This window comes from Camelus dromedarius, chromosome 9 (genome assembly GCF_036321535.1).
Source record: "Camelus dromedarius isolate mCamDro1 chromosome 9, mCamDro1.pat, whole genome shotgun sequence".
NCBI classification, from domain to species: domain Eukaryota; kingdom Metazoa; phylum Chordata; class Mammalia; order Artiodactyla; family Camelidae; genus Camelus; species Camelus dromedarius.
The window spans coordinates 78539334-78566444 of record NC_087444.1 but is presented as its reverse complement, the minus strand read 5'-3'; the positions used below and the strand labels follow the sequence as shown (position 1 = coordinate 78566444).

The following is a 27111-nucleotide window of genomic DNA, read 5'->3' as shown; positions in this document are numbered from 1 at the left end:
CACCCGAGAGACAGCACCGCGCCCCAAGGGCTTCTGGGAGTCGCGCCGGGCTTAGGGAGTGCAGTCGCGAGTGCAAGCAGGGGGCGGGGCTTACCGCGAGGGGCGGGGCCGCGGCGATGACGATGACGGCGCTGGGCGGGGCAGGTAAGCGTGGCCCTTGGAGCGCGCATCTAGCGGGTGTCACCCAACAGAGTGGGTGGGCGCGCAGGGCAAGCCAGGTCTTGTCAGTGTCTAGAATGTGATTATGACTCGTGTGTGTGTGTATGTGTGTGTGTGTGTGCGCGCTCGCGTGCGCGCGCGCGATCTTTGTGTGTCCTTTTGCATCCCACCTTTGACCTCAGGTGGGTACCTTCTCCCACCTCCCACACTCATCCTCCAAGGGTCATGCCGGAGGGCACAGCGGGACTGAGGAGTCTTCCCCTAAAGTTTGATCTGTGCTGGCTTCTTTTTGTTATTCGCTGGCCATTTGTCATTTGTCATTCAGCATCTGGGTGAGAGCTGCCCAGCCTGGCAGATACCACCCACCCCTTGGCAAGGTAAATAATCAATAATCTAAAAGAGTAGAAAAGGGTTTTATTTGAACCAAACTGAGAACTGTTGCCTGGAAGATAGCCTTCTAGCTTATTTGGAGAAATTGCTGGGGAGAAGTGTGGCTTTCAGCACAGTTTTACATCTTGTCCGAACAAAGAACATTAAATAAGTCAGGGATATGTTTCTTAAAAGTTTAAGAAAAAAACAAAAAAAGTAAACAGACAAACACAAATACAGAGAATCAGTATAATGGCTTGGCTCCTGGGAAAGGAGTCTTATTGAGGGAGGACCAGCATTGGAATCACCAGAAGGGAGGCATTTAATCTTTATCTTCAACATGGACATTCTTTTTCTTTTTTTAATTCTTATTTTTAATTGAAGAGTAGTCAATTTAGTGTTAGTTTCAGATGTTCAGCAAAGCGATTTAGTTATACATATACATACATTTTTTTTTCAGATTTTTTTCCATTACAGCTCATTTTAAGAAATTGAATATAGTTCCCTGTGGTATAACAGTAACTAATATGGACATTCTTTACTTCTGGTCATTGTGCCCTCATCTTAAATAATTAAAGCAGATGTACAATATATGTTTGATAGGCCACAAACAGTCTGTTTTAGTCAGCATAAAATTCAAGTTAACTGATGTATAAGGCAGAATGACTTCCCCATTCCTCAATATATGAACATTTCCTTTTTCATCCTCATGACTTTTTAAAATTCCCTCCATAAAATTCATCATAACCTGATTTAGCTGATGTTTTTATTCATTTCCATGTTAAGGGTCAGTCTTATCAGAGCCCTTCAGAGTTTTCTTTATCCCAGGAGCAGGGAACTTTGTTGGCTCATGAACAACAGCCAGGCGTAATGCCATTATCACAAACATCATCACAAATTCCAAGGGCAACATTCATGCAACATTCTATAATGTCACATAAAGCAGAAAACAGAGCAGTGGTAGCCAGGGGCTGGTGGCAGGAGCAGGGAGACTGACTATAAAGAACAAAAGGAAAGTTTTGGATCATCTGTGTCTTGGCTGTAGTGGTTACACGCTGGCATGAGTTTGGCAAAGTTAGAATTCTACACCAAAAATGAGTGTGTTTTACTGTACAATCTTTTAAAAGCTCATCAAAATTTACACTTAGCATCTGTATGTAAAAGTTTTCTCATGTAAAAAGTTGGGGGGGGGTTTGGGTGCACTCAGTGGTAGAGAGCATGCTTAGCATGCACAAGGTCCTGGGTTCAATACCCAGTAACTCCACTAAAGAAAAAAAAAAGTTGTAAAGCACTCATTGAGATACTAGAACCAAGTTTAAGCTACTTTAATGAAAAGACTTTCTTTGAATTAATAAAGTAGCTCGGGCTATGGAGGGAGCTTAATTCTGAATCAGCAAAAAGGAAAACACAGGTACAGAATATAGCCCGTCCTTGCTCTTTCTGGAGCTGGCCCTGAGATAACAACAGGTATGTACGACTTCTACTCTACATAACGTGTGTTTCTCCTAGGCTTGGCCAACACCTCAGTTCATCAGGGTTCTTTGCTGGGTAGGGGATAACCTGACCCAGACCATCAGTGGCCTGGGTGGTACTGCAGGTGTCTTTCGGCATCAGCCCTGTTTATCCTTGCCTGTCAGGATCAACCACCATGGCATTTCTTTCTTTTTTTTAAAAAATTGAAGTATGGTCAGTTACAATGTGTCAATTTCTGGTACACAATGTCCCTGTCATGCATATATATACATATATTCCTTTTCATATTCTTTTTCATTAAAGATTACTACAAGATACTGAATATGGTTCCCTGTGCTACACAGAAGAAATTTGTTTTTTTAATCTATTTTTATATATAGTGGCTAACATTTGCAAATCTCAAACTCCCAAATTTATCCTTTCCCACCCCCTTTCCCTGGTAACCATAGATTGTTTACTATGTCTGCGAGTCTGGGTTTTTTTGGTAGATGAGTTCATTAATGTCCTCTCTTTTCTTTTCTTTCATTTTCACCATGGCCTTTTTATTCCTACTCATTTGGTGCTCGGAGAAGAATCAAACAGAAAGAGGTCATTTGACCTACACTGCAAACATTGTGATATTCCTGTTTAGAAGACTTCCTCCTCCCAGCACTAAAACCTTCAGAAAAGCGTAACTCACAACTGGGGGAAAGAGAAACCAACAATTTTAACATGGGGCATTACACCCAGATGTGGCAGTTTGTACAAGTCCCCTGACCATAGTCTTTCCAGTAACTACTGTAGAACAACTTTTTCTTCTTCTTTTTTTTTAATGAGACCAACCATTATACTTTTTTCTCCACCTTTAAAAAACAAATTTAAAAAAATTTTTTAAACATTAAAACTTTTCTCCTAGTGGCAGGAGAGCTTAAAATGGCCAGGTGGGAATGAGCTTCTGTTTCAATGGTACCATTACTGTTTGCCCTGGTGCAAGGATTCCTCCATTTGGTGTTAAAACAAAACTCCATACCACCAGAACCCAGAGTGTGAGAAAAAAAAAAAAACCTAAAAATTTTAACGTGAGTCATTCAGTATAACCTACCCTTTAATCCATTCCTTATAAAAGTGCCACTAAGTGAAAGGCTGCTTAAATGGAGGGGAAAAAAAAAAAAGACTTCCACTAGATTTAATTTTTAAAATGTGTGATGCTTTTACATCCCAACTCAAAGTACTCAATTTATGCAGGTAGAAAAATATGTTAATTGAACACTGAATGTAAGCTTACATGAGTAAAAAATAAGTTGAAAGCAAAATATACATTTTGTACATAGAATGTAATGGAGGTTAAACGTACTTGCTAAGGAGAAACAGAAGATTTGTCAGTGGCTGGTGGTGTAAGGGAGGCAGTTTTTCAGAAAGAATATTCTCCTCCCACGTCCTCAATTTTGTAAACTTTTGCAGGATAGGGGGTCAGGTGGGGAGGGCTTGTGCCCTCAAGCTCTGCTTAAAAGTTAAGTCACGTCACAGAAAAATACCGTTAGGCAAAATAATGGCTAAAAGCAAAGTGACAGAAAATAGATCTCTTGCTTTTTTTTTTTTTTTTTAACAGAGGCACTGGGGATTGAACCCAGGACCTTGTGCATGCTAAGCATGAGCTCTACCACTGAGGTACACCCTCCAGCCCTGCACTTGTTCTGTTTGAGAAGATAAATTCCTAGATGTGGAATTGCAGCAGTGACTAATTACATCTAAAATGTTGACAGGTCACACCATATTGACTTCTAAAATGGCTTTCCACTAATTCGCCCTCCCAATGCATAACAGTGTATAAAAAAAATGGTTTCACACCTCTGCAGCAGTACTGGACATGATCCATACAATGTGTGCTGGTTTGTGTTGGTGGTGAGGACTTAAAACTTCCATTTATCTGATCGTGAGTGCATTTAAGAGCTTCCTGTTTTATCTGACCTTTGTAATTTCTTCCTCCAAGAGTTGCTGTCAGACTGTGTATCTCTGATCCTCACTGCTTTCCAACAGCACTTTATATAATGGCTATATCCTTGTAACATGTTGGAAGTATCTCTCAGCCTGTCATGTGCCTTTTAACTTTGCACGCAGTGTCTCATGGCATGGGCAAGTTTCGGTCTCTTACGTGGGCCTACCTACCACTCTCTCATCATGGCTTCTGGACTCCGTGTTCAGCTTACCGAAGCCTTCCTAAACTCAAAGGGATAGACACAGTCTACCTTCTCTGAAATCTTAAGATCGTGTTTCCTTTAAATCTTTAATGTTGTGGGGCACCGTGGGCCAGTGTCACGGGCGGTAAAAGAATTTACCAAAGACAAAGAGAAGTTTAAGAAACAAAGCAAAGTTTAATAGATGTGCTGCCACAGGCAACAGTGGGCCACACAGATGAGAGGTGGCTGTGTGAGTGCTGGGTTGAGTGTGCACCGTCTTTTATTGGGGAAGGGGCTGTGAACACAAAAGGAAAGGGAAACAGGTGTTTGGTTACAGGTGAGGTAGGGGCTTTGGTACACGGGAGGATTGTGGATTTATGACTCCAGTAAGATGGAGACATGGGCTGACATAAGTCAGCCTGAGCTTGGGTGAGGTTAGTTATTTCCCAGGGCTATTAATTCTGCTAAGGCAAACACATGTCAGGAGAAGATGCACTTTGTCTTCCAAAGAGGAGCAGCCAAGGAGCTGGAAGTCTGGGGGAGATGCAGGTCCTCAGCAGGTACCAGTTGGCACCGCATTTAATCCATGTTGAATAAACTTCTCTGTTAAGGGGTGGAATGTGGATCTGACTTTATTTCCAATCAGATTACTAATTGTCAAACATCATTTAAAGAATCCATCTCTCCCAATGAAAAGTCCAGAATACTATTTTTGCAATAAACTAAATTCACAGGTAAATGATTTTTTCCCCCAAAATTTCCTTGTGATGCTCACCTATTTGCCGTTCTATATGATTTCGAGAACAAAAGCGTCAATCTGAAAATATTCTACAGGACTGTGACTGGAACTGATGGAATGTAGAGACATTTTTACAACACTGAAACTTCCATCTCAAAACATGTATGGCTCTCCAGTTACTCAGAACCTCTGTTCTCCTTCAATAAGTTAGTAATTTCCTTCCTATATATAACCATATAGAGTAAATTCATCTGTAATTTCATTTTTTTCTGGGTTTGATATCAGAGTTGAATTAGCCTCATGAAAGAAGTATTACAAATACTTCAAAATATTCCATTATATTTTTTTCGATCCTCTTCAACAGCTGAATGATGGTTCCTTAAAGGTTGATAATTAATCTGTGAACCCAGGTGTCTTAAAAGAGGGCTAGACTATTCAAGTTCTCTGCTCCTTCCACTTTAAACATTAGAAATTTTAATTTCTTGCCCTGAGTAAATATAGTCTTACCTTCTTCTCAGTAAATTCTAATTCTTCTGTTCCAGTCTTATCCAGAGCTCTAGACACTACCTAAAACATTTTCTAGGTTATCAGGTCATGGGTCATGCTGAATTTTCTCACCAGCAAAGGAACACACCTGAGTCAGGAGAAAGCCGTTATGTTTTGTGATGATATCAAGCTTGAAACATACCACATTCTAATGCCCGTCATTCACGTTAAGAAAAAATTTCTGTCCCCAAAACTGTTATGACCCCCTGGTAGCTATGCCGCCTTCCAGAGCTCATGGTTTAAAGCTGACTTTCGAGCAGACTCAGAAGGGTACTGAGCTAACGTGTGTGCAGCACGTAAGGCGCTATGCGGAGCACTTTGTACTCAGCAATTTACAATTTACTCAAGGCATCAAGTAATTTAAAATGTCACAGCAAGGCTTTAAGCATCATTTGACTACATTTACATTTTGAAAAGACTCCTGTGGCAGTGGTGTGGAGAATGACCTTCAAGGGGACAAAAGAGATGCAGAAAGACCAGTTTTTAGACACCTGGAACAGTCCGGGTGAAATGACTGTGTTTTGGACAAGGGCAGTGAGAAGTGAAAAACATGGATGAATTCCCAAACCCTTCAGCAGCTGTAGCCACAGAACCCAGCAACAGACGGAGTGAGGAAGAGCTGGGGGCCTGCGATGACCGTGCAGCATGGACTTTCCGATGCTGAGTAAGTTGTCCACTTTGTCTGAAGACATTCCCACATTCCTCACATTCATATGGTCTCTCTCCTGTGTGGATCCGCCTATGTTGAGCAAGGTGTGCCGACTGCCTGAAGGGTTTCCCACATTCCTTACATTCATAGGGCTTTTCTCCAGAATGAATTCTCTGATGGACAGTAAGGTAATTCTGCTGGCTAAAGGATTTACCACACACACTACATTCATAGGGTTTCTCACCATTATGAATCCTCAGATGTACACTCTTCCTGAAGGCTTTCCCACATTCCCTGCATTTGTAGGGCTTCTCTCTAGAACGCATTCTTTGATGCTGAGTGAGTAACCTGCGATGGCTGAAGGCTTTTTGACCAACATCACGGCTGCACGGTTTCTCTCCTGTCTGAATTCTCTGATAGGCAGTCAGGGGTGAGCTGTAGCAGAAGATTTTTCCACACTTGTCACGACTGCAGAATTTCTCTCCAGTGTGAATTCTGTGCTGAGCAAGTCGGATGCAATCCCTGAGGGCCTTCCCACAATCAGCATATTCATAGGGCTTCTTGTGGCTGTGACATCTCTGATGTTGGGCAAAGGATGAGCCAGTACTGCAGAACTTCCCACATTCCTTACATTTGTAGGGCTTCTCCCTAGTATGGGTTCTCTGGTGCTGAGCAAGGTGTGCAAGCTGGGTGAAGGCTTTTCTACACTCCTTACATTTGTATGGTTTTTCTCCAGTGTGAATTCTCTGATGTTGAGTAAGGTGTATGTTGAGGATGAAGGATTTCTTGCATTCCTTGCATTCAAAGAGTCTCTCTCCAGTATGCATTTGGCGGTGCTGGGCAAGGTGTGGACTCTGGGTGAAGGCTTTCCCACATTCCTGACACCTGTATGGTTTTTCCCCAGTATGAATTCTCTGATGGAGAGTGAGGGATGACTTCTGGGTGAAGGTTTTCCCACAGTCATTACATTTAAAAAGCTTCTTTCCTGCAGAGACTTTCTTGTGTTTTACTACCATGGAATTTTTGGAAAACATTTTTTTATCTGAGTTGTGATTATAAACATTCTCTTCTACATTGTCTAGAGGGACAAGCTTCCAAGAGTTGTTACATTTGTGGTCTGTTTCCACAGTGAGGGTTTGTTTATGAGTGATTGCTTCTTGCCTAGTAACTGTCTCTTGGCTTACCAACTGCCTCTTGAAAAGATCTTCACATTTCTGATTTCCTCCAAAAGTGGGACACTCAAGTCCACAGCTCGTACTTCTCTCCACTAACACATCATCACATACAAATTGCTTCCGAGGGAACTCCTGTGTCTCACAGATAGAGTCCCAATCTGAAAAATTCAAAAGAGCAAATGTTTCCTTCATCGTGAGTTATAACAAGGGAAACATTTGACATGGAACAGGTAATCTGGAAATAATGAATCCCACCCTCTGACACTGTTGGTGGGCATGTAAACTGGTACAGCCATTATGGAAAACAGTATGGAGATTCCTAAAAAAACTAAAAATAGACTTCCCATATGATCTAGCAATCCCACTCCTGGGCATATATCCGGAGGGAACTCTAATTTGAAAAGATAAACACACCCCAATATTCACAGCAGCACTATACACAATAGCCAAGACATGGAAGCAACCTAATGTCCATCAATAGATGACTGGCTGAAGAAGTTGTGGTATATTTATACAGCGGAATGCTACTCAGCCATAAAAAATAATAAAAATAATGTCATTTGCTGCAACATGGATGGACCTGGAGATCGTCACACAAAGTGAAGTCAGAAAGAAAAAGAAAAATATTATATGATATCACTTATACATGGAATCAGGGGGAAAAAAGGCCACAAATGAACTTAGTTATAAAACAGAAGCAGACTAACAGACATGGAAAACAAACCTATGTTTACCGGCATGGAAGGGAGTGGGAAGAGACAAGTTGGGAATTTGAGATTTGCATATACTACTATATATAAAATACATAAACAACAAGTTTCTAATAAATAGCACAGGGAACTATATTTAATATCTTGTAGTAACCTATAATGGAAAATAGTATGGAAAGGAACATATGCATGTATATGTATGACTGAAGCATTATGCTGTACACCAGAAATTGACACAACATTGTAAACTGACTATACTTCAATTTAAAAAGAAAGAAAAAGAAAAAAATTACTTTCTTTTCATGTGAAGGTCGTCTCCGTCTCCAACCTCCTATGGAGAGCTGTGGTTGTCCCTTATCTTTGGAACTTTTCTCAACATGGATGCTGAGATATCTTAGTCCCTTGATAATACATAATTCTATACTGTGACTCAATGTCCCACCAAATTACCAATTTCTTCATCCCCTTTCTCCCTCTCCCTCCATCTGTTCTTTTTTTTTTCTTAATGGGGAGGAGGTAATTTTAGTTTTATTTATTTGTTTATTTTTTTAAAACACAGGTACTGGGGACTGAAACCAGGACCTCGTGCATGCTAGGCAGGCACTCCACCACTGAGCTACACCCTCCCCTCCTCCATCTGTTCCTCACACGGCCAATTATTACCTCTTATCAGGAAAGTTCTTTCTGTTTTTCTCTTTAAGGCAGACGGTAGCTTCCTACATAAACAAAGTGTACAGTATGACTAAGCAGAGCTTACTTCTCCCCCAGTATTTCGGGCATTTGGAGGACACTGGCAGTCTGGGATCCAAATATAATCAAATACTATTACGGACATGAAAGAAGAATTTCATAAAGGCATAATTTCCATGGGTGATCTCAACATTCCCTTGTTCTTGAGGATTTTCAGCTCAGTGGGGGAGATGGAAAATACGCAGGTCTGCTGAAACAAGGCAATTACAGGCTCTCCTGAGTGTGACAAAGGGAATAATGGTGGCTTAGTGGACAGTTGTTGGAATTGGGGAATGCTTATTATATAAGGTGGTGAGATAATTTTTGAGCTCTGGTCTGATAGCCCAGCATGGACAGAGAGCCATCAGAGGAGCATTCTAGGGAGAGAAAACAGGAAACATAAAAGCCTATGTCAGTGAAGAGCTTGGTGAGTTCATAAAAGGTGACCAATGGGCTAGAGCAGTGCTTTTCAGCTGTACGTCAGGCACTCGTTGAAAAAGACGTTTGTAAGACACATGGTGCTGCCTCTGATTCAGAGGCAACCAGACGTGATTCAGACTGCCTCCAGCCCCATCTGGTCTCCCAAGGCTCAGAGACTCAGGCTCTTGGTCTACCTGTGACATTCTTGCCTGGATACCTTGTATAGTTGAGAAAACTCTGGGTCAAACATAGTGAGAAAACTAAAAAATGACAGAGGATAATGGAGAAGTAGGAAAAAGTTGGTCACACAGGGGCTGGTAGGATTTGGATTTTTCCCATTTGCAAAAGGAAAGTGAAAAAAAGATTTACAGCAGCAGGATATCTTGTGATTTGTAGGCAGCACCTAATTTTGGAGTTAAGAGAAGATTTAAGAAACAGAGAAGCTTATATGAGTCTGTGTGGCAAAAGAAAAGAGAGGATGGGAAGGAACTAGATAAAGATTTTTTGCAAAATGAGTTATTAGAGAAGAGAGTCAAGCCGAAGATATTAGGGGAGCCCATGCTAAGCAGCAAAGCTTCAGTTTTCTCCCCGGCTTGGAAGGCTTGAGAAGAGCTTTTAAGAAGCATAAGAAAGGAGGAAGTTACTGACAGTAGTTTGCATATAGCAAGTACTCAGTATTACTAATAAACAGATTACAATACAATACACACCAAAAAAAAAAAAGAAAGAAAGAAAGAAAAAAAGAAAGAAAAGAAAAACAAAAAAAGGAGGAAGTATCATCTTTCAAAATGGCTGAGCCATGCCTAGAAAGACTCCCCTGTCTGGTTCTCCCACACTCACCTGAGAATGAGTTTCTCACCTCACTCTTCATCCCCCAAGGCTCCTTCCCTTGTTCCAATAAGGAGATGACATATGGCTTAGAGGTACAAAGTCCTGCATACAAACAAAAAAAAAAGAGATGAAAATTGGCCGTTTTGGGGCATTTCAGTCGGCTCTTTAATTCTGATGGAATGACCTTATAGGAATGAGTAGATCAAAGGGTGACTGATGACATAAAGCTTCTGGCATAGTCTAGTGAGACTGCCTACAGTCAACTCTATAAAAGCTAAACAACTTTCTGAGGGGCCGGGGGCAAAAATACAGCCCAGCATCTTCAGAATATCATCAGACAGCAGTAAGTGAGGTAATGTAAAGGGTCCCTAGATAACAGAGTTCAGAGTTTGAGTCAAGTTAACTGCGTGATTTAAAAAACAAAAAACAAAAAACAAAAAACAAAAACCAGTACTTTTCAGAGGAATGTAACAAAATCTAGAGTCTCTACAATGTGTTATTTCCAGTGTCCTGGACAAAATCCAAAATCACATAGGAAGAGGAAAAAATGAACCTTACTTACAAAAAAAGGCAATGAATGGAGACCCAATCTGTGATAACACAGATGTTGAAATTAGTAGACTAGGATTTTAAAATTTTAAAATATGCTTATAATTTCTCAGCAGTGAAGTAGAAATTACAAAAAGAGCCAAGTAAAAAGTCTGGAACTGAAAAACACAGTATCTGAAATTTTAAAATTCACTAGATGTGCTTAACAAGATATTGAAGAAGACAAGGAAAGAGTTCAAAACTTGAGGATAAATCAATAGAAATTATATAATCTGACAAACAGAGGAAAAAGAAGATTTTAAAAAGTAAACAGATTCTTAGTTACCCAAGGCACAATACCCATGTTTCTAACATGTTTGAAATTGAAATCTCAGAAGAAGAGTAGAAAAAATTAGCCGAAGAAATAATGGCCAAAAAGGTCTTAAATTTGGTGAAAGACATGTATTTAGTTTCAAGAAGTTCAGTGAACCGCAAGCAGGATCCGGGGGCCCAGAGACGACAGAACGCTACCCCACCCAATGAGGTGGCCCCAGGGCTGAGAAGAAGGGTCCATGTTAGCTTCCCTCAGACCGCCTGAAGCAGTTCTCACAGTTTGAGCCTCACTAGTTCACTTGCTGCACGTTAATAAAAATACACAGGTTTTAAAGCCATGCTCTGAATCTGTAACAATCCGGCTGTATTCTTGGTGAACTGTGTTACCAGCTGTGCTGACAATACTGTAGGACAGAGGGAAAAATGCAGCGTAGGGGTCCAGTGAGTCACATCATGCCACGTGTTCCCAGCTCACTGAATGGCACATTCATGAAATATCCGATACCCAACAAATTCACGGACTGAACCTGAAGCTTTCAACCCCTGAATAGCCTCTTTACTCTCCAGATTCCATTCTGATCCATACCCAGTAAAAAAAAAAAAAAAAAAAAAAAAAAAGTTTTAAACATAAATAAAAATGTAAAGAATCCCTTAGGGTAATTCTGAAATACACGGAGGGGGAAGGATCCTCACCCAGAGACAGCAGGTTCTGATAGTTCTCCATCATCATCCTCCTGTACAGTCTTCTCTGAGCAGGGCTCAGCCATTCCCATTCCTCCTGGGAAAAGTCTACTGCCACATCCTTGAATGACACCAAGTCCTGAAATGACACAAAGACATTCTTGATCAGCCAATGCTCATATGCACATGTGACTTTGAGATGAAGTGTTAAGTTGTCCCTACTTTATGTGAGAAATAGCCCTTGGAGGAAAAAAAACACTTAAACATGTAATACTCAGCGCTAATCTAAAATAGTACTTATCAAAGGGCTAAACTGCATTTATACAACGGTGCTAATCTGTTTCTCAGCATGGGGAAACCTGGATGGGTCGCCACAGGGCAGTAAACAAGCACTTCAAGGTAAGACATACACTTGTGGTTGAAACCCCAAAAACAACAACAAAAAAAGTGTTCTAGGTTGATATTTTATAAATGGTACTCTGTGGGATCCAGTGCTTCAGGGGGAAGAGGCACTGAATTGATAGAGCTGAGGTTTTTTTCTTACATAATAAAAATAACAAATATATTTAGAATGCAGTTTCCTTGTGTTGTATCATTAAGAATTAATGAGCATGCCATGCCTTACCAGAGTGGGCTGGATAACAACATGAGAAATTTACACCCAGCATAAGACTACAACACATCCAGCTCGTGCCCTGACGTTGAGTATGAGAAATCAACACGTACTTAGATAATATCAAAATGAAACTGAATAATTATGATTTTTGGTTTGTTTGTTTGGCGGGGGGGGTAATTAGGTTTGTTTGTTTGTTTATGATGGAGGTACTGGGAATTTAACCCGAGATCTCATGCATGCTAAGCACGTGCTCTAACCTCCCCTGCAAATATGCTTTATACCATGATTTTTTCCCCCAAGGTCTCCCATGTTAGGGATACAGTCTCAATGTTGTCATAAGCACAAACTCTAAAAGCTCTGAATCTGGAAGTTTAATGTAGAAGATTCATAAAGTAGTTCTAATGTTGAGGAAGACACAGATGCCCCCAAATCCATGTAACTCTTTTTGAATATTTCATGAACTCTGACAGTGGAGGAGGGGGTGGGCAGCAGTGTTTTAAAATTATGTGATTTTCAATATAAGAGGTGCAATTTAATTAATTAAATGTTAGTAAGCGGACATTCGACTCTCATCTGTACAATGAAAGCATGTTTTCCATTTGGAAAAAAAATTGGTGGTGGAGAACTTCTCATTGGGAAAATGAAGGGCTCCCCTTATGTTCAGAGTTCCTTATGCAAATGATGTATTTTAAAAATTACAAGATTGAAAACAGAAATACAAGTAAAACTGAACCTAGTCCAGCAACAGAATCAAATATATACAGGAATTTAGTGCCAGATATAGGCAGCATTCCAAAATTAATGTGAAAGAGATGAATAATTCAATAATTGCCATTGAGTCAACTGTACAGGCAACTGGGAGAAAAAAAAATGAACCTCTGCCTCACTTGTCATAGGTTAAACATTCACTGTAATAATTTAATGCAAATTAAATTTAATGCAAAAATTTAATTTGAGCATTACTCTCATAGAAAATCACAAAAATCAAGTTTAAACTTATCAGGAACTTAACTGTGAAGGGTAAAAGGAATCTTTTAGAAGAAAAATAGGAGACTATCTATATGCCCTAGGGGCAGGCAAAGATTTCCTAAACAGAACATAAAAAACACTACCTCTATATGGAGGCAAGTATCTATGTATGCGTGGAAACAGAATAGCCCTGAATGAAATAACAGAAGCTGAGAATAGTTACTGTCTCTTAAGAACTGGGAGGCAAGAGAGAGGTTTTATATCTTGAATTTTGTACTATGTACATATATCAACAATTAAAATTTTTTTCAATTTGCAAAAATTAAGTAGGATAAGATTTTTTAGGTGAACAAATGAGGCTGAGAATTCATACATAAAAAATAAAGGGGGTGAGGGTACAGATCAGTGGTAGAGTACATGCACGCAGTCATGGGTTCGATCCCCAGTATTTCCATGAAATAAAAAATAATAATAAAAGATAAATAAATCTAATTACCTCCCTCCCCAGAAAAAGAAAAATGCTTAAAGAATTTAAGGGTATAAATTAGAGATTTGGACAAAATTCAGCTAGAGCGATGATTCCTGATGGAGGGGGCTATCAAATGCACATTCAATTTGGAACCCAACTCACTGACACTGAGGCAACTTTATTCCATGCAACGGAAACCAGATCTTTTCACAAGTGTCAATACTGAATTTAAAATGAAGTGGGAAGAAGAGGGAGTCAGAGGGGGCTCTGTGCCTCATCACACTCAGTTTTATCCAGCCATTAGGCAGTGTGAGTTAAGGAGAGTGCTCTCTGGGAGAAGTGGGAACCAGGGCCTCAGACGAGACTGTTAATCAGGGAATTTTCAGAAGGAAAGCAGCTTTACTGAGTGCCTTTCATGGAGAAGGAATGAAACGACGAACCTGGGGTATGGCTTTCACTAATTCAACTGTCATTTCCACTGTCTCTTCCTGGCTTCTTTCTTGGAGAACAGCGGTGTCCTGGGAGGGCAAGGCTGGAGGAAGAAGAGAGTGAGCAGATGAAGCCTTCTCTGCACTCCTGGAAGCACCACCCTAAAAATGCTGTCTTCCCCTCCTTCCTCCCAGCCGTCTCTGTTTCCACTGCCCCTCTAACTGGGAGATTATGGGCTAACTATGGTGGTTGAGGGGTATAACTTATAACTCTCTTTCTCTTATGTTCGAGGTCCTAAATTTAATCTTTTTTTCTAAAAATTGCTTTCCCATTCTTTGGTCTTAATATGAATAAAAATAAGATGTGCTAGGTACTCTGCAGAGACTATATTTTCTCACTTTATTTAAAAAATAATCCCATGAAGGAGGAGGGTGCGGCTCAAGAGGCAGAGCACATGCTTAGCACGCACAAGGTCCTGGGTTCAATCCCCAGTGCCTCCTCTAAGAATAAACAAATAAATAAACCTAACTACCTCCCCCACCAAAAATAAAAAATAATCCTTTGAAATAGATATTGTTTCTTCTAGTTTATAAGTAAAGGTGGACTCCTTCCCTCCCTGCATCTCTGCTTCATGCTTTGATACCGTCTACAGTTTGAAAATATGGCTCCTAAATGCCACTGGAGGCCAGGGTTGTGGTCCTTGTCCTCCCAAGTCCTCAGGGGTTTGCTTTCCACTCACCCTGGGACAGTGGATCCTTAAGCACCCAATTCTGCCACCTTTACTCTCATCTCTGTCCTCAGCCCCAATCCCCCTCGTTTTTGTCACCCAGAACTAAGGGTGCCTCTGCTCCAGTCAGGAGCACCAGTCGCTCCACCAATTGCTTCCCACTGAAACTCTTGGACTCTACTCCAGGAGCAGGGACTTCTACGCCGGGATTACTATCCTGACAACACACAACCCCATAAAGCAACAGACAAAAGCAGCCAAAGCCACCAGCCTTCCGAGTAGCTTCCCCACGCACACCGCAGTCAGAGGGCCCGTTACAGCCACACGGGTGACACACAGACACGGACACCAGACCCCACATACCTCCTGGTCACACCGAGACAGGCTCACAGGCACCCAAAGGAAGGCGCATCGTATGCAGTCACGCACATGGTCTCAGAGAGGCCACAGGTACAAACACACATGGTGTACCCAAACATCACACACAGCCCCGATCTTACTCTCTCACATACACTCACCACTCACTCATACGCACGGCACGAGCTCACAGAGGCTGTATTTGCAGCCCTCAGGGTGACAGTCCACGGTTCACGGTCTCTCGTACCCACTTTGGTCTCACACACAACATCGCTAGCTTTTCTCTCTCTCACACCCACATACAAACATGATGGTCTCTCACACTCCAGGCTCACACACACATTCTCAATGGTCTGTTTCAGAGACATGTGGGTTTCTCACACACACACGGATACGCAGACACTGCAATTGCTCTCTCTCTCTCTCTCACACACAATACACACTTGTCTCTCTCACACTCGGACTCACAAAGTCATACCACCTCACATGCTGGACACACACTCAGTGGTCTCTTACTGCACACTCACCCCAACATGCTCTTGGTCTCTCGTACTCAGTCAGGTCTCTTTCACACACACGGCCCCCTCGCGGTCTCTCCTTGGCCCTCATACACTTGACCGCTCACACGAGGTGAGACGGGAAGGAGAGGGGCAGGGCACAACCATTAAAAAAAATGACATAGCACATTCTAAGGGAAGTAAGGCATAAAGAGAAAGAAAAATGCCGTATGATATCAGTTATATGTGGAATCTAAAAAAAAAAAGGACTCAATGAACTTATTTACAAAACAGAAGGAGATTCATAGACATAGAAAACAAACATGGTTACCAGTGGGTAAAGGGTAGGAAGGGATAAACTGGGAGTTGGAAATTTGCACCTCTTGGGGAGTGAGCAAAATGATAGGTATCTTGATTGTGGTGGTTTCATGGGTGTATACATCTATTAAAATTCATCAAATTGTACATTTGAAATATGTGTAGTGTTGTTGACTGAAATAAATGCACAGCCTAAAAGTTCAGAATTATGTTTCATTCAGCAGGAGGACTCGAGCCCAGGATGACAGCCCCCCAGATCATTCTGAGGGACTGCTCCAAAGAGGTAGGGGAGGAGCCAGGATATATAGGAGCTTTACAACAAAGACCAGGTAGTTGGAACATTAAAAGATTACTTGTTAACTGAAGAAAACCAGGCATCTCAAGGTAAAGAATTTAGTGCTTTTCTATGTATGGGAGGGAGCAAACATTTGGGCTCATGGAATACATTCCTTTGATAAGCATCTAGCTACCTAGGGCCAGTATCCTGTCCTTTCTTATTCTGAGTCCCCTCAGAATGGCTTCAGCATTCTTTGTTTACTGATACGGCTTGCAGTATTTTCCTGCAAAATGAAGCCATCAAGCCGTCAGCCTTTGCTGCCACCCCCTCCCGTGAAGACAAGCCTGCAGCCCAGCCTCTGCAGCCACTCACAATGGTGCCCTCTGAGAAAACTCAGAATAAGAAAGGACAGGATACTGGCCCTAGGTGGCTAGGTGCTCGTCAAAGGAATGTATTCTATGAGCCCAAATGTTTGCCCCCTCCCATACACAGAAAAGGGCTAAATTCTTTACTTGAGATGTCTGGTTTTCTTCAGTTACCAAGTAATCTTTTAATGTTCCAACTACCTGGTCTTTGTTGTAAAGCTCCTATATATCCTGGCTCCTCCCCCACCTCTTTGGAGCAGTCCCTCAGAGTGATCTGGGGGGCTGTCATCCTGGGATCAAAGGAGTTTGAGTCCTCAGAAATGTCCACCAAATAAAACATAATTCTCAACTTTTAGGCTGTGCAATTATTTCAGTCAACAGTTTACTGCACAGAAACTATAAATAGATAAAAAAATTTCTTCGGTATAACACAGGGAACTATAGTCAATATCTTATAATAATCTTTAATGAAAAAGAATATGATAATGAATATATATGTAATGTATATGCATGACTGGGACATTATGCTGTACACCAGAAATTGACACATTATAACTGACTGTACTTCAATAAAGAATAAAAATAAAAATATTTAAAAATAAAAAGTAAAAAATAAACTTTTAAAAATTTAATAAACAACACAGCAATTATTACCAAGACGGAGGAAGATTCAACTCCCAGTAGACCTTTAGGCACAAGATGGCGGGCGATTTGACTTCCAGGAGACCTTGAGCTTCATTATATGCTAGTTATAATATATTAGCATGCCAAATGATACTCCCACAGGCACCACAGCAGGTCTGATGCTGACCATAAAAGGCCAAAAAGGGGGTGGTGGTCCAATTTTTGGGAATCCCTTCCCCAAAACAGTTGGAATAATCCTGCCACTTGTTAGCATATAAAGTTACCCCAGCCTAGGGTGGGGGAGGGTATAGCGCACGCTTAGCATGCAGGAGGTCCTGGGTTCAATCTCCAGAAGTACCATTAAAATTTTTTAACTTAATTTAAAAAATAAAATAAATAAATAAACATAACTACTTCCCCTTCAAAAAAGTAAGAAAAAAGTAAAAATTAAAAAATAAAGTTACCAAGCCCATAAAAACTAGCAACCCCGACACCTCATGGCCGCTCTCCCTTCCGAGTGAGATGGACCACACTAGGTCTAAGGCGTGTGTAACTACTGTTACTTTAAACTGAACGCCCACCCAGACACCTGATGGCCTCTCTCCTGTCTTCTGAGAGAGCTCGCTGCACTCTAAGGACTACGTACTTCTCTGAATAAATCTACTTTTACTCAGCAGTGGCTCCCCTTGGAAGCTAAGGACCCACACTTGGAGGGCGCGCACCAGGGACTCTCCTGCGACCTGGGACACGGCCATCGTCTTGCCCCGCATCTTCCCTGTATCACAGGCACCTGCTTCTCACACCCACACCAACATCACTGGTCACGTGCTCTCTGCGCGTTCAGTCACACACACCCACACCACACACACCCACCACACACCCCGACACCCCACATCACCCTCCCACACACACACCCCACCCCCCCACCCCCACCCCCACACACCCCACACCCCCACACACATGCGGGTCTCTCACGGGGCCTCGCGCACTCACGCACCAGTGTCTCCCACACACATCGCGCTCCAGCCGCCCCACAGCCCCCCACCTGGGTCAGAGCCGCCCGGCCCGCCTGCCTCACCTGCCCGCCCGGAGGCTTCCACACCCGACGACCCAGAACAACCCACCGGCCTCCCCCGCAAGCCAGCCGCTCTCGCCCCAACGCCTTCGAGAGTCGACGCCGGGACGCCGAGTGCGCAGGCGCGGAACCTCCGAGGAGGGAGGAGTTGTCCGCGAGCGAGAGGGGCGTGTTCTTAGGCTGCACGCTCGAGGGGCGTGGCCTGGGTTTCAGGAGCGGGGCGGGGCGGGGCGGGGCTGGGCGGGGCTGGGAGGCAGTGTGCGCAGGCGCGTAGAATGCTCCCTCCCCCGCCCCTCGCCTGGAGACCGGCAGCGTCCCTAGTTACGGGGTCCGCTGCGCCTTGGAGACCAGCTTGGTGGGCGCCTCTGTGATGTGACGCTGTCTGGGTCCGTGTGACCGCGGTGTCTCTCGGAGTGGGGCCCTCTGAGCCTGCCGTGGGAGCGTCATTTAACTACTGTGCTAAGTTTTGTGACAGTATGATCAGCGAGGAAACCCCGGCCGGGTCTGTCACCTCTGTGATTACAGCAAATGAGTGAATGTCTCACCTGCAAAATGGGAATGCCGTTATCACTGTTCAGAAGCAGTGAGTGAGACGACGCCTTTGGAACCAGACTACTGGAATTGAACCCCATTCTGCCCCCGACCAGAGTGGGAAGGGTCCGCGGCATGGGAGACCGAGATAACGGTAGAATTAGTACCTGCCTTGGAAGCTGAATCAAATAAGAAAAAGCCATTCGGGGGGATATAGCAGAGAAGAAAACCACAAAATTCCCCGCCCCCTTAGATCTTACTTTCAAGTGAAGGGAGACAGACCACAAAAGAAGGAGTGAAATAAGTAGAATATCGAGGGGTGGGAAAAGCTATGCAGAAATAGAAAATAGGGGAGAGGAAAAGAGAGAAGAGGTGGGGCTTCAACATGGGAATTTGGGGAGGACACAAACATTCAGTCCGTGTAGCACATGCTCATATCCATAGGCTTTCTGGGAGAGAAATGACCAGGGCCCTCACAGCAAGGTTAGGAGACAAGCAAAGACTTCTTGACACTGTAGCAAATGGTCTCACCCAAATGTGGGACGTTAGGACCCCCCATCCTACCCATCCATTGACACTCAAATGCTGCTTTGGTTGTGGTCACCCTCCTAAGGGTACGAGGTGGGGGGGGGGACGGGGTGTTACCGTGACAATGAGGGAGTAAACCCCATGAAGACATTGTGGCTGTGGGTGCCAAGTCAAGGGTTCCCCCAAACTGAGGGGAATGACATCAGCAATAAAAATACAGAGCTTTAGGTGGGCCAAAGTCGTCGTTTGTCAAGCCTGAGCTGGTGGCTGCTTGAAGCCAAAAAGTACTTGCAAAGCCTGGCTGCCTGGTGTGAATCTCATAAGGGAACTTCTCCCTGCAGCCCCCAACCTCAGCCCCTGTAAGAAAAGAGTCGAGTGGGCTGGAGGATCTCGGGCAGGCAAGGGGCTGAAACTTTCACAGCTCTTCTGGATTCAGATGCCAAGGGGACCCCCATGTGGCCACACAGTCATAGGCAGAGCTGGGTGCTTGGGGGCGGGGGGGGGGGGAGACAAAAAGCCTCATCACTGTCCCCACTATTCAGACTCCCCGCTCTCACCTTCACTGCCCGCACTTTTTCAAGCACCCAGCTAGAGAATAGCTATTCTCCCTGCAGGTGCTGTAACCCCTAACATGCATGCACTAAACTCCTGGGTCTATGTTTCTGTGGGTTAAAAAAAAAAGTGTTTGAATTCAACTGATAGGGTTTAAGCAGTGTTTGCAAAGGAGACTTAAAGCCAAAGTCAGCTTGATTCAATGTATCAATGAGAAAATGGCACCACCTAGTGTGAAGTCGCACTAACGTGATTTGTGATTTCCCTTTTACTGTCTCATATTAGGTTATATATTTACTTGTTTATCTGTGTATTGTCTAACTCCCTTGCTAAAAATATGTACTTCATGGGAGTTCTGTTTGTTTTATTTCTGCTTAGAACAGTTCCTGGCCACAGTGATTACTCAATTAACAGATGCGGCAAGGATGAATTTTTAAAATGGGTATGTTCTCTGTCCAGTGAATGCCCACAAAAGATTAGAAAAGCTTGTCTCATTCCGAGATTGCCCCAAGTAGAAGCAATACCTGACCCCTCCCAGGTGAGCTAATGAAAACAATATGACATCACAAAATGAAAAGGAGGGGCGGGGAATGAACGCTTTAGGTTTAAAAAAAAAATCAGAGGGGAGGGTATAGCTCAGCGGTAGAGCCGGAGTTTAGCATGCATGAGGTCTTAGGGTCAATCCCCAGTCCCTCTATTAAACAAACAAACAAACAAACAAACAAACCTTACTACCTCCCTCCTCCTCATCTTCCCCCCCCCAAAAAAACCCCGCCGAGAAATCTCTCATTCGCGGTACAACACCGCCACCTGCTGGACAGAGGTACCAAGTACAGCGGCTCTACTTCGTGGAAGATGAATTTTCTCTTTCAGAGCCCTGGTGAGTCTCCCCCTGAAATCCACATCCCAGAGCAAAGCGACTTAGACCGAATGATTAGCAAGCAAGGGACCCAACAGGCTTCGCTGGCCGGAGTCAACTCAGTTTTACGTGAAGGGATGAGAGCTGCTACCCCTTCTGGGAAATTCAGTCCCTTTCTCTGCTTCCTGAAGACCCACTAGCTCAAGGGGGCTTGTGAGTCACACAGGTTCCCCTGACACGTCTGGGCCCGATTCCTTGATGTTTCAGTTAAGACGAAGGCTGATAATATCTGTTAACGTTTGCAGCTCTCCAGACTGATGACAGTTCTCAAAAACCGAGAGTAAGCAGAACAGGCCAGATGAAAAGCTGTCAGCCTCGCCTTAGACAACACTCTGAGGACCAGGCCTTACAAAACGCTAAGAATCTGGTGGAACAATGGCCTATTTTCTTCTGAGACAGGAGAGAGAAGAAAGGGCAATTGATTTTATTAGTAATTTTAAAATTAAGATATAGTTCATTAAAATGTTGTGTTAGAGTTTCTGGTGTACAGCATAGTGATTCAGTTATACATATATATTATTTTTCATGTTCTTTTCCATTATGGGTTATTACAAGATATTGAATATAGTTCCCTGTGCTATACCGTAGGACCTTGTTGTTTATCTATTTTATAGAAAGTAATGTGCATCTGCAAATTCCAAACTCCTCATTTATCCTACACTTTCCCCTTTGAGAACCCCCTTTGTTTTCTATGTCTGTGAGTCTATTTCTGTTTTTTTAAATAAGTTCATTTGCATCATTTTTTAGATTCCACATATAAGGGATATCATACGATATTTATCTTTCTGACTTTATTAGTAATTTTAAAAAATCACAGCAGTTGACTAAGACAGGGAGAAATAGGTCATTACTAATTGTTTCACATTTTAAAAGATAAGTAACTCACATCAACACAAAACGAAGCATATAACTATTAAAAATAATACTGGGGATGTGGGGGTATAGCTCAGTGGCAGAGCGTATGCTTAGCATGCGTGAGGTCCTGGGATAATCCCCAGTCCCTTCATTAAATAAATAAGTGAGTAAATAAGTGAATCTATACTTCCCTCCTCCCCACCAAAAAATTAAATTAAAAAAAAAAAAAAAAGTTGGGAAATCTCTCATTTGCGGTACAACACCGCCACCTGCTGGACAGAGGCACCAATTACAATGCCTCTACTTCATGGAAGATGAATTTTCTCTTTCAGAGCCCTGGTGAGTCTCCCCCTGAAATCCACATCCCAGAGCAAAGCGACTTAGACCGAATGATTAGCAAGCAAGGGACCCAACAGGCTTCGCTGCAGGTGAACATAGCATGTTCAGCAGTACAGCCTACTGTCCCTAGCGTCAACTCAGTTTTACGTGAAGGGATGAGAGCTGCTACCCCTTCTGGGAAATTCTGTCCCTTTCTCTGCTTCCTGAAGACCCACTAGCTCAAGGGGGCTTGTGAGTCACACAGGTTCCCCTGACACGTCTGGGCCCGATTCCTTCCTTGATGTTTCAGCTAAGATGAAGGCTGATGGTATCTGCTGATGGTGGCAGCTCTCCGGACCGATGACAGTTCTCAAAAACCGAGAGTAAGCAGAACAGGCCAGACGAAAAGCTGTCAGCCTCGCCTTAGACAACACTCTGAGGACCAGGCCTTACAAAACGCTAAGAATCTGGTGGAACAATGGCCTACTTTCTACCGAGACAGGAGAGAGAAGAAAGGGCAGTTGATTTTATTAGTAATTTTAAAATTAAGATATAGTTCATTAAAATGTTGTGTTAGAGTTTCTGGTGTACAGCATAGTGATTCAGTTATACATATATATTATTTTTCATGTTCTTTTCCATTATAGGTTATTACAAGATATTGAATATAGTTCCCTGTGCTATACCGTAGGACCTTGTTTATTTTATATACAGTGGTGTGTATCTACTAATCCCAAACTCCTAGTTTATCCTGCTCCCGTCTTTCCCTTTTGGTAATCGTTTGTTTTTTTGTATCTGTGAGTCTATTTCTGTTTTTTGGATAAGTTCATTTGTATTATTTTTTAGATTCCGCATGTAAGTGATATCATGTGATATTCATCTTTCTGATTTTATTACTAATTTAAAAAAAATCACAGCAGTTGACTAAGACAGGGAGAAATAGGTCATTACTAATTGTTTCACATTTTAAAAGATAAGATATGCATATTGACACAAAACTGAGCATATAACTATCAAAATAATACTGGGGATGTGGGGGTATATCTCAGCGGTAGAACCAGTACTTAGCATATGTGAGGTTCCAGGTTCAGTCTCCAGGTCCTCTGTTAAATAAATAAATAAGTAAAAAATTAAAATATTATTTAAAAAATAAAATAATACTGGGATCTTAGGTATGGCCTTCCCCCCACCCCCCAAGAACCAGATAACATATTTCATATAAAATAATAATTCCTATAAAATCCCTGCTAAGATTCTGTCCAAAGCAGAGAGGTCCCACTTAACACTCCAGGAAGATGAAATAGCAATGGTTTTAAAATAGTCAATTTTACTCTAGTCGACAAATATTCTCTGGGCCCGTGTTGGATCCTAAGTGTTCTGAGGTCAGTGAAATAGTGTCTCAGCCCATAAGAAGTTCATAGTCAAGCTAGAAACACAGATAGCCAGGCCCTTTATATTAGTCAGAGTTTTCCAGAGAAACAGAGCCAATAGGATGTAGACAGACACAGAGATTTACTGTAAGGAATTGGTTCCTGTGATTATGGAGGCTGGCAAGTCCAAAATCTGCAGGGTGGGCTGGCAGACTTGGGACACAGGGGAGCTGTTTCAGTTCCAGTCCGAAGGCCATCTGCTGCAGGACCAGGAAGAGCTGGTGTTGCAGATATATGCCCAAAGGCCACTGCCAGAGAATCCTCTGTTGTTCAGGGGAGTTTGGTCTTTTTTGTTCTATTCAGGCCTTCAACTGATTAAGTGAGGCCCATCACATTAGGAAGATCAACCTGCTTTCCTCAAAATCCACTGATTTAAATTTTAATCCCATCCCCAAAACATCCTCACAGAAACCAGAATGATATTTGACCAAACATCTGGGCACCTTGTGGCTCAGTCAAGTTGACATAAAAAATTAACCATTACACATTTGGGGGACAAATCCACTAACTTCTACATACAGAGAGACCTCAGAGATATTACAAGATCAGCTCAGATCTCTGCAATACAGCGAACATCACAACAAAGTGAGTCACATGAATTATTTGGTTTCCCAGTGCATATAAAAACTATGTGTTCATCAGAGGGAAACTTAATTTATAAAGACACGTGCACCCCAATGTTCATAGCAGCACTATTTACAGTAGCCAAGACATGGAAACAACCTAAATGTCCATTGACAGATGACTGGATAAAGAAGATGTGGTACATTTGTCCAATGGAATACTACTCAGCCATAAAAAGAATAAAATAATGCCATTTGCAGCAACATTGATGGACCTGGAGATTGCCATTCTAAGCGAAATAAGCCAGAAAGAGAAAGAAAAAAAACCATATGATATCACTTATTTGTGGAATCTAAAAAAAAAAAAAAGACACAAATTAACTTATTTACAAAACAGCAACAGCCCACAGACATAGAAAACAAGCTCATGTCTCCTAAAGGAGACCATTCCCAAATGGGTCCAGTCAATTATTACCAAGTAGAACTACATACAACACTGCAGGACTTTTCCTTACTTCCTAGGAATAATATTCTAGGAAGATTACATCAGTGTACTAAAATCTTCTTTTTAATAGAAACTTCGGTTTCTGAAAATTACATTTCTACAAGTTATATATTAAATCCTAAAACTGGAATAAATCCTTGTTAACAGCTAGAAGAAAAGGAAGAAAGAAAAAGAAAACAAACTCATGGTTACAAGGGAAAGGGGGTCGGAAGGGATAAATCGGAAGTTCGAGATTTGCAGATACTAACTACTAAATATGAAATAGGTAAACAAGTTTATACTGTATAGCACAGAGGACTATATTCAACATCTTGTAGTAATCTATAATGAGAATATGAAAGAGTATGTGTGTTTGTATATGCATGACTGAACTATTATGCTATATGCAAGAAATTGACACATTGTGAAAGTGACTATACTTCAATAAAAAAGTAAATAAAGAAATTGGGAAAAGAACCACAGCTAGACTGCTGATCACCGATCAATATAGCAAGTATAGTAATAACACTGAAAACCTTTGAAATACGGCAAGAACGACCCAGGTGTGACAAGTGAGCAAATGCTGTTGGAGAAACGGCACCGACCAGACTTGCTCAGCTCAGAGTTGCCGGAGAGCTTTCGCATGTAGAAAAATAAATAAACGCGACATGTGAGAAGGACAACAAAGCGAGCGACGCCTGCACCCGGCGTAGGGACAGCGGAGAAGAAGCCACTGAAGGGGAAGCGGCGGAGCCGGCTCGCAGGCTGGCAGAGGGGCACCGGTCTTCCCAGGTGAAGGCCCCCCCGTCACCCCCGCACAGCAACAGTCACACGGTGTGGCGCCCCTGGGGTTGTAAAGAGCGGGAAGGAACGGGTGGGAGACATTCCCGAAGGCTGCTGGGCCAGGCACATTGGGGCAGGATGCGCGAGGGAGAAGCGGCAGGTGCGGGAGCCGCAGCCCCTCCGCCCCGGGAAGGGTGGCGTCGCTTCTCCACGTTCAGCCCCGCCGCGCAGCGCCGAGTTCCCAACCCGAAAACCCATCTCAGGGCCAACACTTGGAGGCCGGAGGATAAAAGGTGGCCCTGCTCCCGAAGGAACGTTCAGAGCTGGGTCACCTGGCGCGAGGGGCCGATCATTGCTCAGCTGGGCTCTGCCACAGCGTGGAGGTGCGCTCGCTGCCTCCCGCCCGCAGCTGGCTCTGCAGCTTGTCCCCTCAAGGAAGGGGATCCTGTTCTGCTTGCTGAGGCCCTTGGCTGCGGAAGGTTTGATTCCTTCTCCCCCCTCCCCTCCCCCTCCTTTCTCTCCCTCCTCCTCCCTCCCCCCTCCTCCTCGTCCCCTCTCCCCTCCTTCTCCTCCTTCCCCTTCTCTTCTCTCCTCTCCGCTCCTCCCCCTCCTCCTTCTAATTGCGGTAAAATATACCTAACATTAAATCTCCATTTTACCCATTTTCATTGTACAATTCAGTGGCATTAATTACATCCACATACAGTGTGACCACGTGGGTTTTACCCAAGGAAGGCAAAGTGGTTTTAACATCTGAAAATCAAGCAATATAATTCACCGCGTTAAAAACTCAGCAACAACAACGAAAAACCCAGAAATACCATACTATTGTCTTACTAGATGCAGAAAAGCTTTTGACGAAATGCAGCATGCCTGACTTCTAAAAGACTCTGAGCAAACTAGGAAAGAAGGGAACGTCCTCAACGTGACTAAAACAATTTGTTTTTTCAAAACCACCTAATCTGATGCCTAGTGGTAAGAGATTGGATGCTTTTCCCCTAAAATCAGGAGAAAAGTGAAGATACCGATCTCACTTCTTCTGCTTAATGCTGTAACTACTTAATACTGGCTCCGGCCAGCACTAAGGCCAGGAAAAGTAAGGCGCCCAGGCGTGAAAGGCAAAGCACACTGTCTTTATTTGAAGAAGACACGATCGCCTTAGGTACAACAGCCAGTCGACTGAAACGAAATGCACAACCTAAAAGCTGGGTTATGTTTTATTCAGGGGACATTTCTGAGGACTTAAACCCGCGACGACAGCCTCTCAGATGGCTCTGAGGGACTGCTCCAAAGGGGCAAGGCAGAAGCCAGGATATACGATTTTGTGCAACAAAGACCAGGTAGTCAGAACATCAAAAGATGACTGTTAATGAAAGAAAACCAGATATCTCAAGGAACTTAGCGCTTTCCTATGGATGGGAAGGCACAAAGGTCTGGGCTCACAGAAATCATTCTTTTGATGTGCACCTAGCTGTCTAGAGCCAGTGTCCTTTTCTTTCCCTTCCTGAGTTCCCTCATAGGGCACTGATGGGGGTGGCTGCAGAGGCTGGGCTGCCTGAGGGTCTGTATCCTGAGTTCACTGTGCTCACTGTCAATAGGGATTCAGAGGGTGGAGGGGCTGGGGATGATGGTGGCAGTACTGGCTGATGACTTGATGGCCACAGCATTCTCTGTTTACTAATATGACTGGCAAGACTTTTCATTTACAACCCATGAAATGTAACAAAACAAAACAAGACCTTAGAATAATTGAGTTTAGTATGGTTGCAGAACGTAAGATGGATATACAAAGATCTAGTGTGTTTGTATATACTAGCAATGAGCACTCATAAATTGAAATTTTAGCAAGACAAATAGAATAAAAATATTAAATATTTAGGGGCTAATCTGATACAGGTTATGCAAGGTTTGTTAACAAAACCCTGTT

The 27111-nt window shown here is 42.9% G+C and overlaps 1 protein-coding gene across 5 annotated transcripts in view; it reads right to left on the bottom strand.

The window, feature by feature from the left end:
• Positions 1-4351: 4351 nt before the first annotated feature.
• LOC105098767 (zinc finger protein 471) overlaps positions 4352-27111 on the bottom strand; it is a 32608-nt gene continuing 9848 nt past the window's right edge. For 4 of the 5 annotated variants that reach the window (XM_064489893.1, XM_010991518.3, XM_031457326.2 and 1 more), the window contains exons 5-8: positions 13993-14084; positions 11511-11637; positions 9966-10058; positions 4352-7424 (exon numbers count right to left, since the gene is read on the bottom strand). In XM_064489893.1, coding sequence (XP_064345963.1) covers positions 5926-7424; positions 9966-10058; positions 11511-11637; positions 13993-14025 — 1752 coding nt within the window. In that variant the 5' untranslated portion in view covers positions 14026-14084 and the 3' untranslated portion in view covers positions 4352-5925. Of the gene's footprint in view, positions 7425-9965; positions 10059-11510; positions 11638-13992; positions 14085-18224; positions 18315-27111 lie in introns of those variants that run through there. The other variant, XM_031457329.2, reaches the window with a different exon arrangement.